The sequence below is a fragment of the Sabethes cyaneus genome, chromosome 1 (assembly GCF_943734655.1).
Source record: "Sabethes cyaneus chromosome 1, idSabCyanKW18_F2, whole genome shotgun sequence".
In the NCBI taxonomy this organism is placed as follows: Eukaryota; Metazoa; Arthropoda; class Insecta; order Diptera; family Culicidae; genus Sabethes; species Sabethes cyaneus.
The window spans coordinates 139,049,674-139,060,945 of NC_071353.1; the positions used below are offsets into that span (position 1 = coordinate 139,049,674).

The window sequence follows — 11,272 nt, forward strand, 5'->3', positions numbered from 1 at the left end:
GCTTTGTAAACTGAACAAAGCTTGTTGGAAGTTTTTCAACATAACAGCAGATTCTGTTAAACAATTGCAAGAGAATAAATTAATACAACAATAAAAGTAATGTGTATTTAAATATGTTTTGACTGGCAGAACGAGAGCCTGATGCGGATGTTGCTCGCTCTAAATGGCGATAATAAAGAGTCAATTTCGATAATAACCTGAGCAAGTGACAGGTTGATTGAAAGAAAATGCGATATCATTACGTTTGGGGCTCGGCGGGCAGTCGTCCAACGCTTCTGTCAGGGGATCGGGCGCGCACGGGGGGTCATGCATAATAATAAAATTAGTAAAAGTTCAGCAGAGCACAATTTACGTGCTGCTTAACGCATTGCTGTTCACCTACGATGACAGCTTCATACTGCGTGTCGGGTCGATCTTTCGATGAATTGTGTATTTTCTCTGTTGCTCATTAATAACCGTAAATTACGATAATAAATTGCGGTTTATGTGCACACTCAAAGAGAGCAGCGAAAAATGAAGTCATAACCCGAGAAGTTTTTCGTTTTACATTTAATAGACCGTAATGTCAGTCATCAGTCGTCCGATCAGTCATCGTTCGGCCAATCCGTGTGTGTGGCTTTGCTGGTAACCCGGCGCGCCGCCATGCCGGGGCAATGTCAAGGCCGCTCGTTCGCAGTGTCTCAGCTTGATTGAATCACAATTTAAACTTAAACACAACTGGCTCATTTATGATTCCCCGCCAATGGTTTCGTTTCTTTTACTTTTTACTTAATAAAGCTCGGTAATGATGGCTGGAAATTCTTCGGTGCGAATTATTTTGTACCATTCTGCTTGCATGGCGGAAGTCGGCTTGCGTTTGAGCGGAATGAAACTAAGCGTGCTTCGAATGACAGAGCGACTTTGTCAGATCGCCTGCGAGGAGCAAAAAAGTGTCAATGATGTGGTTTCTCCTAATTGGATTTGACAGTATTGCTCCGAAGATAGCATTTCCCATGATGAGTCGACGAGTTAAGTGATCCGTAAAACTAGTTTTAAAATATGTAACCGTGAAGTAATGTTTCCATTTAACATCATTTCGATAAGCGGAGCTTCTTTCCGACAACAAGCCCCAAGCGGACCAATAAACCGGCCGATGATGTGTGAATTATACCCGGTAGTGACAAATTCAAAAACACGAAGAAGGTGCTAAAATCCGGCACGGTGACAAACACATCACATTAATCTTGAACTTGGGAGATTTTCAAAAATGCGGCAGGAACTGTAACTGAAGGACAATAAACTTTTAAACTGGGCGGAAGCTATATTTTTGTTTTGGCTAATCTAAACCTAATCTCTTCTAAATAATTTTATATTTAATCCATATTTAGATTTCAGTACCAACTCTCCGTACAAGGTGATGTCTTCTCTGCGGTCCAGCGATTCGATACGGTACTTTCGGAGAATTGCCGTAAAAACGGCTTTTTCCTCGAGCAAACCAAATTTCTGACCGATACAGTTTCGCGGTCCCCCACTGAAAGGGATATAAGCATACTGGTGCCTGCCAACGATGTTCTCCGGCAGGAAGCGATCGGGATCGAATTTTTCCGGATTCGGGAAAACCTCCGGATCGCGATGCAGCTGATAGAGCACGATGATGGCATTGGCAGTGGCGGGAATTGTGTACTCATCGATTAGCACATCTTCGGTAAGATTTCTGGCAATTATCGGGATACTGGGAAATAGCCGGAGAGCTTCTTTAATGCAGCAGTCTAAATATTTCATTTCATTCAGTTCGCTCATATTCGGAGAGCGGTCCCGATCTTGACCCATCACCGAATCGATTTCTTCGAACAGGCGTTCCTGAATCTGGGGACATGTACCCAGAAGGTAGAGCAACCATCCGATCGCAGTTGCAGTGGTGTCGTGACCGCCAAGAATGAATGTGTCCACTTCTTCACGTATGTCTTGGTCACTTAAGGGTACTCCATCCTGTTTAGTTTCAAGTAGTAAATCCAAAAACGCGAGCTGACGCTTTTGACCGATTTCTGATTTCTCCGCTAATGAAGATTGTAAATTTTGTTGATGTAACAGACGTCGCTGTCTTATGACTTTTTCTGAAAATCCGTGCAGGATTCTCAAACATTCCATTTGACGTGTGTATTTTTCGGTACGTTTGAAAATGAAATCGGGATGCAACCAAATATTTTGAAGACGATCTAACATAATTTGTCCAATTCTGTGGATTAAAATAGGGTAAGTAAAATTGTTAAAACTCAATAAAAAATTACCACTAACTCTTCATGTGCTTTGACATACTCCGATCCAAATTGTTCTTGAGCATGAATGGAACATCCCATTGCAGTTTCTGTAAAATAAAAGAAAACTCTTTAGCTACTAGTTTTTCCGATCTGCTAGTATGAACTCACCACAAAGCACATCCAGTGCGAACAGCGTCGCATATCTTGTGCAATCAAATCCTTCCTCATTTCCAACTTCCTTCTCCAAAATTCTAATCATCGTTCGGGACTGCTGATTGAAAATTTCCAAAAAATCCGAAAGCATCTTATAGTTGAAGGTCGGATTCAGCACCTTCCGACGGCGGTACCACTTCGAAGCGGGACACGTTAGCAGCCCATCGCCAAGCCACGGTCGGAGAAAGTTGTAGTCTCGTCCTTTCTCAATGTTAACGCTGCTGCTGAGGATGCGTTCTACGACGGCGGCTTTCGATACGATCACATACGGTACCGACCCGTTCCAGATGCGACTGAGGCCCTGCTTGCGGCCGTACAGCTTGCGGACTGCGATTAGTCGGTTGAACATTTCTGGAATAGGATAGAAGAAATGTGTGGTAATAGAAATGTCAGTGTTGTTTAATGCAAATGCCTAAAGAAAAAGAGTCTAAAGGTCTAAAATAAGTCCAATTGCAATCAGTATTATATCTGAAATGCACTCGAAATTTTGGGGAACTAAACTATATTTATTCGAAACAAGATGTTCATGCCAATTGCTTGGATAACATTTACTGAATGTCAGAGTTCATTTTGGTAGTAAGGAAACGCTTTTAAATTTGAGTTATAGTCGCGAAAAATGATGAGGTTGCTGGGGCTTATTGCGGCTTGCGACACTATTGTAATGTCAGTGTGGTTTGAATTTCCAGCAGGACGAACGCATCAATATAACAAAAACTATAACTGTTATAAATCAATCCTTAACAACTCAATGGGTCGTACTGCGCGTGAACCCATCGTAATTTCTTAGTTGCGCAAGTAACAACAAAGCAGATTTTTAGCATATTGTTGGAGCTTATCAAGGTAGGCTGGAGGTAGGCTTGTCGCCTACCAAAAATCAGCTATATTTGTTTGAAGAAACCTGAAGAAATTGCGATGAGCAAACAGCACCACCCAAGGGCCTATTCGGTGGATTGCTGTACTTCAACAGTCGACCAAAAGGGAGTCAGATAGTTTATGTGTTGGTGTTTTTCAAGTGCTACCAATGTACCGACAACATAATTAATTTAGCATGGATTTTACGTACATAGTACCATTTACATTATATTTAGGGGCATACCACCTTTTACATCATATTTTTTGCCATATTCCAAATATTTTTCTCTCGATAACGCGAACAGCGAATCTTTTCGGATTTTTTTTTGCATTCTAAACATTGAAATTTATACAAATATTTACAATTTTGTTTTCATATGGGAACCTCTTCTCCTCTCCCCTACGGCTCTTTGAACCTGATCATTCGGAAAAAAACATGATTGGCGGTTCTATGGATTAGCGCTCGCGAACTTAACCGAAATGAAAAATTTCAAAACGAGATGAAACTAGGGTACGGGAGGGTATTCCCAGCACGTTACTAATTTCGGCATACATTGCCTTTTTTGGCTATACTTTCCCAAATAAAAACTTTGCCGCTATATAACAATAATGAAACGAATGTAGCACTCGTAGGCTTTAATGTGTTATAACTATTTACATAAAAATGTAAGTAATTTGCTAAATTTTATTCAATAAACATCAAAACTAGTGTTTTTCCAGTAGCACGTAACCAGGCTGAAAAAACCAGCAGCAATCGCTTACGAGTATCCGCTCAAGATGATGGTTTGGAAAACACACAATTATGATCACGTTTACTTATTCTAGAAACTAAACAGCTGTGAATATGGTATCACATAACAATTCTACTTCTTTTTATCACGGAAGAACATAAAAATTCCCCTCTGATATGAAAATATAAATCAACTTTCATTCACTAGCCATTAGCAGCATTTTGTTTTTAATTTCAGCATATGGTGCGTTATTTACACTACTACCAATATGTGGGGCCTGAAACGCCTGAAACGCTTCTATTGTGTTGGCATAGCTAGTATTTGAGTGACAACCACTTGCTTCTGGCGTTAATGTATATGAACGATTCAATGATATACTAGCGCCAGCAGCAAGCTGATGTCACTGCAAAACTAATTATCTTCAATGAGCCCGGAATGTAGGCAATAGCGACACGTTATCCATCGGTCTCCTTTTGATCTGTTTTTACAAAGCATCTAATCTCTGTGTAGGCTATTTCGGCCGGTCGGATTTAAAAAACACAGACACCGTTATAGAAAATGGGCTCAATTTAGCCGCAGCGACTTCATCATTCCTCGCGACTATAACTCAAATTCAGTAGCGTTTCATTAAAACCAAAATACACGCCGATATTCAGTAAATATTCTATCAACTGGTATAAAATTTTTGTCTCGAATAAATATAGTTTCAACGTAATTCCTGAATATTGCTCAGGCTACCGCTCAATGGGATGGAAATACAGTCCCGTACCCTATATTAAATCATTTTGTCTTAATTATTGTTTGCAAATTAATTGTTTGAGCCGTTCTTGGGATATTTCCATCTATATACACCCAAGTCGCTTTTTACGCGAAGGATACGTCCTGTGTAAATCAAAACCGCGTAAATTCCGAAAATCGCGTAAAAAACCGCGTAAATTCCAAAATTCGCGTTAAAAAACCACGTTAATTCCAAAAATCGCGTAAAAAAAACGCGTAAATTTCGAAAACCGCGTAAATTCCGAAAATCGCGTAAAAACCGCATAAATTCCGAAAACCGCGTAAATTCCGAAAACCGCGTAAATTCCGAAATTCGCGTAAAAATAGTCGCGTAAAAAAAACCGCGTAGAAAGCGACTTTAGTGTATAACGTGAACGTGAGTTTGTATGTTCCGCCATAACTTCAGAACGCCTTGACCGTTTTCCACCAAACTTGGCACCCACGTTCCTTGACATAAGTGAATCAGCATTGGAAGTTTAACGAAAAGCGGAGGTCCAAATAAGTAAAAGGGATGGCGTTTCTCTTGCATTTGGACCGATAGCAGTTGTACAAGTGGCTGGGTGACACTTCTAAATTGGGGGTTCCTGAAAGGGGGGATCGGGGTGCAAGTTCCGTTAAAATATTCCGTCACGTTGCGGAGCAGTACAGAATGGATCTCAAACGACGTTAAAAACCAGAAATGTGCGTTCAGAAAGTGTTCTAGACACGACCGCGTTGTTGGCGTAGAACTACGTTAGGATTGTTTTTGCGAAGAAACTGTGAATATGAAAGAACATTTTTTACATTTTTTTATTGATGAATTAGATAATGATATTTATATCAATAATATGGGAACGTAATGTCTGTTAAAACGGACTTGGCTTCCGATGAGCATCGCTATGATATTTACAAGAACAGCTCTGGTTTGATAGCGTTATATGTGGATTCATTTTATTACATCATCCCAGTCATGATATTCTTTACTATACTAAAGACACAAGTAATGTTCTAAATACGTTTGATAAGAATGTTATTAGATAAATTAAATGCAAGTTGCCAGTGTGACACCTACCGTTTGTCCAATGCTGGAAGGTGCATGGGTCGAACCAAGCGATAATCAGAGATTATAACCGGATTTGAACCCACAATACCCGCCAGGGCGTGTGGCTCGTTGGTACTAGGGTTGTAGATAGAAATAATATCGATATCATTAATATCAATATTTGAGTTCGTGATGATATTGACATCGATATTTGGATCAGATATCGATATTTTTATCGATATTGCGAAAAAACTGCGTAATTGCTTGAAAAGGAGCGTTTTAACATTTTATCATCTTGATGTATTCTGCGAGCTTTTTCGTTATTATCCAAGGAATATCTTTAACTCATTAACTTTAACTCGCACTTTAACTCTGCATGCAGCATCTAATTAATCATGATGCTTGATGAACTTATAGATGACAAAATAGGAAATATTTTTGTTCAGCACCAAACATCCTTATTTTCAATTCCAATGAACATTAAACAGTGCAGAATAAAATATTTCCGATCGAGTTATTTGCTCATTTAATTTAGCTGGCGGACCAAGGATTGTAAAATAGATCCTTTGGAGTGCACAATAAGTATAAAATAAAATCACTCCAAAGTACACTTGTGAAGTTACTGATAGTCCGCATAAAAAAATCGTGGCCGATATCGGCCATAAATATCAAAATATTGATAATATCGGTCATCTCAATATCGCCCTTACAAATCGATATTTTGATGACGGAAAATCGATAATATCAAATATCGATATAATATTAACAACCCTAGTTGGTACCCGTGTACCTTTGAGCCATAGAGGCGCTGGACAAAAGGAGATTGCGCAACCCCCCTTATTAATGAAGCGACTTATCTGGTTTTGGGTTATTTTTTGACACTGACACTGACTTGCAAGGTACTGCACGTGACGCTGTTCGTCCAAACTCGTGTTTTTAGTCTTCCTTTCTTTCCACTCTTTCCCCTCCATTACCAAAAATGTTCATGACTTTCGCCCCAAGTAGCACACTTTTGTCGTTTCTGGTTGCTGCAACCTAATTATAACTGAAATCAGTCATTAATCGGTTACCACAACTAGTTTATAACGACTGCGCTAGTAGGGCCCTACCGTCCCTCCATCAATTGTAGAACCATCGTTTCAAAAAAATATTAATAAGGCTTGTTCGTGACAAAATTTGGACACTCCTAAACACACACAGCTTCGGAAATACATTAACAATGAGTGAAATAATTTGCAGAGTAGTAGACGTATGTCTGTTCTTTCTGAAAATATAACACTTGTTTATATTACAAGCGCTCAGCGTAAAATGGCGTCGAAAGAAGAGCAGGTGCAAAAAGCAATTGTGTGCGGTCGAAATGAAAATCCGGATCTGTCGTTAAGAAAACTTGCCAAAAAGCTTAGATTTCCTCCAAGCACTGTTCATAGTGTTTTAAAATCGTTCGATACTCGCTTGACAACAGCTAGGAAGAAGGGAAGTGGAACCAAAACGGATCTGAGGAACCACCACAAGGATGCGAAAGTAAAACAAATATTACGGAGGAGACTAGATCTTTCTGTACGTACCATTGCTCGTAAAATAAAAATGTCGCCAACATTCGTGCACACTTCTAAGCAACGACAAGGCATGAAGTCTTTCAGGGTGAGGAGTGTGCCAAACCGTAATGATATGCAAAATACGACGGCCAAAACACGCGCTCGCAAGCTTTATCGCGAAGTTTCCATGCGTTATAATGGACGATGAAACGTATGTCCTAGAAGACTTTAAACAGCTTCCTGGTATGTCTTTTTACACTGCCATGAAATGGAATGGCGTTGCAGAGCATTTTAGGACAAAGAAGAAAGCCAAGTTCCCCAAAAAATATTTAGTATGGCAGGCCAAATGCAGCTGTGGTCGAGCAAGCAAAAGTTACATCACTACGGGAACGGTTAACAAGGAAATATACCGTGAAGAATGCCTGCAGAAACGATTGTTACCGTTCCTACACAGCCATGATGTACCCGCGCTGTTTTGGCCTGATTTGGCATCCTGTCACTACGCCAAAGATGTTTTGGAATGGTATGATGCTAATGGAGTCCATATTATACTGAAGGAGGCGAATCCACCTAACTGTCCAGAGTTACGCCCCATCGAGCGGTATTGGACTTTGGTGAAGAGAGAGCTGTCCCAGCACAAACAACTAGCAACAACTATAGATAAATTTCAAAAATCTTGAACAAAAGCAGCTAAATTGGTTGCAAACAAATCTGCGCTGACCCTCATGGCAAGGGTAAACTCAAAAGTTCGCCAATTTTTCATGCAGACCAAATAAGTAATGTTAATTTGTTTGATAATAATTACCGATTCACACATCAATGATATAAAATTGTTTCATGGATTAAACTTCTAGCAAATTTGTTTTATTGCAAAATTAAGGTGTCCAGATTTTGTCGCGAACCAGCCTTATTAATGCCTGGTCGCATTTCAAGGTCAAAAGACTAAAAATACGAGTTTGGTCAATTTCATAGGAACGAAGCCTTTCTCCGAAGACCCGCGCTGAGAATCGCGGCTAACACGCTGACAGACGAACAGCGTCACATGCAGTACCTTGCAAGTCGTGATTAAAAATAACCCAAAACCAAATACGTCGCTACATGAATAACGGGGGTTGCGCAGTCTCCTTTTGTCCAGCGCCTCTATGGCTCAAAGGTACACGGGTACCAACGAACCGCACGCCCTGGCGAGTGTTGTGGATTCAAATCCGGTTATAATCTCTGATTATAGCTTGGTTCGACTCATGCACCTTCCTGCATTGGACAAAAGGTAGGAGTCACAACGACAACTTGTTAAGCGTAGCTACCAATTACCGGGGAGGAAGAGGGGGGCTCCTTCCTTTCCACTCTTTCCCTTCCATTACCAAAAATTTTCATTACTTTCCCCTACCGTCCCTCCATAATTTGTAGAACCATCGTTTCAAAAAAAAATATTAAAATTACTGCCTGACCGCATTTCAAGGTCAAAAGATTAAAAACACGGGTTTGGTCAACTTATTGTTTACTTTGTTTTGACATACTCTAATCATTATACAATTCCAATGTAAAATTGACATGAAAACGATTTAATGTGAACTTTCTATTACGATCTTGTGTTATCTGGGAAGCTACATCAGCAGAGGGAACAAGAGAAGAAAAATATACGATTGGAAAAACTGCAAAAGGCAGAAAACAAGCGCAAGCAAAGAATCAAATCAGCACATGAATGGCAACTCACGATGATAAAAAAACGACTGAAAAGTTACAACATTTGAATGACGGTTTAAAAGATGCAGCTGGTTATTAAGGTAGTATGTTGCATTTGCAACAATTTTTGTCGAGGGCGGCGCTTATGCGTTTTACATGTTATTCTTTTTTACTGATTTTACTAATTTACTGACAAATTTAAAAGTAATTTTTGCTGCAGTAGAAAGGAGCTAGAGTGAATAGGATCGTGTAGCTCTTGTCCCGCAATTGTCCTGTACTCTAACAGTTGGCTGCGAAGTCAGTCGTATGAAGAAAAACAGAGGGTCATGTTCCGATAACGGAATCATAATTAATTGATTTTTATCAATTCATACTTACCAAACACAGAAAAGAATTACTGTATTAAAATTTTTTTAATATATAATTTTATACAATTTTATTTAACAAATTTAGTAATTTTTATGGTCTTCAAAAGAATAAATTTGAAAATGACCTCCGTTACTGATGACAAAATCAATGTTTTACTTTTGATCACTCCACTTTTTATTGCTTCCGAGGTTTAACTATATTCATACCCAAAAAATGGCAAAAACGTGGAATATTTCTATTATTTTTTCCAAACTCAGCAGACGACAATCTAAAAGAATCGGTAAAAAATCCAATGCAGTTTTTTAAGACAGACCTGTGAGTCGTTGTAACGTGCTAGATGGCTCGTATTGACAATGTTAATGTTAAATTTAGTCGAAATGCCCATCTCTACTAAATAAACAAATATGTACTGAAAACGTGGTGATAATAAGTGGCCCAGGATTTTTATATTTCACAAAAAATTGCATAGAAGAAATAGTTTTGATAAATTTTCAGAAAAATTAAAATTAGTTTTGTTTTGTTTGTGACGTACAACAGTGACATCCCGCCTCCAAATAATACATTTTGCACACCTTAACAACTCATAGCCCAGTAAAAAATGCATCATCAAATATTTTTGAAATGCCACCTTCTTGCGCTTTCAACAACATGCACTCGCTAATTATTTATTTGCATATGTAATTAAACTCTTCTTATTGATTTACATCAAAATACAGCGCTCGAACAGTTGTACCAATATGATGGAACATGCATCACGTATGCAAAAACACAAATTGTTTATGCACTCAGGTTTCATGACATGACAACGCATCTTTTTTTGCGAGAAATGTGCAATGCCCTATTTTGTGCACTTGAAAAATGCTTTCCGTGTGAGCTCGCATACAGGTCGAATTTTGTTTTGTTTATTATTGTAACACAAAAACTGATTGGATAAGTTGATTTTTTTTTCGTTTGGGTCATTGAGTTATATTTATTTTAGTTTCACTAATTATTTGCAGTAAATTATTAAGTGCAATTTTTAATATGTTTGAACGTGTATGGATTTTGAAGTCATCAATTTGTTTAAAATAATGCATATAATCATGTTAATCACGCACAGGAATAACTTCACTCGCACTAGTACACTAGTTAGAGAACTCATTCACAACCTCAGCCGAACATCAACCGCATCCACCCACCTTCCCGATCCGTCGCCAGCATAAGCGAGTTTCCCAGCAGCGGAAGACTGGTCGGTCCTGGTAGTTGATTCACATAGTACTGGATGCTTTTCACGGTCACCGATTTTTTCGTTTTGCTTATCAATGTAGTCCTGAAACTGCTGCCACCTTCTCCTCCGGAGGTGGAGGTGGCCCAGAAAACGACTATTATCACCACCGCACAAAGTCCGACCGTTAGCGGGTGGAACCCTTTCACCAGGTGAATAATCTGCGAAACGAGCGTAATCACAACCAGTGACTTCTCCATTGCGATCGAAAAATTAGCGAATTCCGACGAAGGTCCCGCGGAAAATATTTTATTAGCGTATGCGCGCGAGTTCTGTGCGATTTCGTGGGTAAGCCCGGTAAGACTGACAAGCCGAACGCGTTAGCGTTGGCAGATAAAAAGTGATTGCTCAGGCTTCGGGCGAATGACCTGCTCCGGTGTACCTGTGCAGTACGACTCACTTCTTGCTGGTGGGTTCCAGACTTTATTGGCCCTATGTGCAGTTTTATGAATGCACCGGAATGTTCTGACCCTTGGGGTGTTAATGTTTGGTGAAACGTTAACGAAATTTTTCTACTATGATTTCAACTAATCTTAACTTCTAATAAATATTAGAAAAAATAATTAGGCTCCGGTCCTTCTTGTACAATT

The 11,272-nt window shown here is 39.3% G+C and overlaps 1 protein-coding gene across 1 annotated transcript; it reads right to left on the minus strand.

Moving 5' to 3' along the window:
- Positions 1 to 1,294: 1,294 nt before the first annotated feature.
- On the minus strand, positions 1,295 to 11,075 carry LOC128733029 (cytochrome P450 4c3-like). Its single transcript, XM_053826575.1, has 4 exons — positions 10,597 to 11,075; positions 2,406 to 2,801; positions 2,275 to 2,344; positions 1,295 to 2,215 (listed from the first exon to the last, which is right to left on the minus strand). The coding sequence occupies exons 1-4, from the start codon at positions 10,880 to 10,882 to the stop codon at positions 1,327 to 1,329; spliced, it is 1,641 nt and encodes a 546-aa protein (XP_053682550.1). The 5' UTR covers positions 10,883 to 11,075; the 3' UTR covers positions 1,295 to 1,326.
- Positions 11,076 to 11,272: the final 197 nt, after the last annotated feature.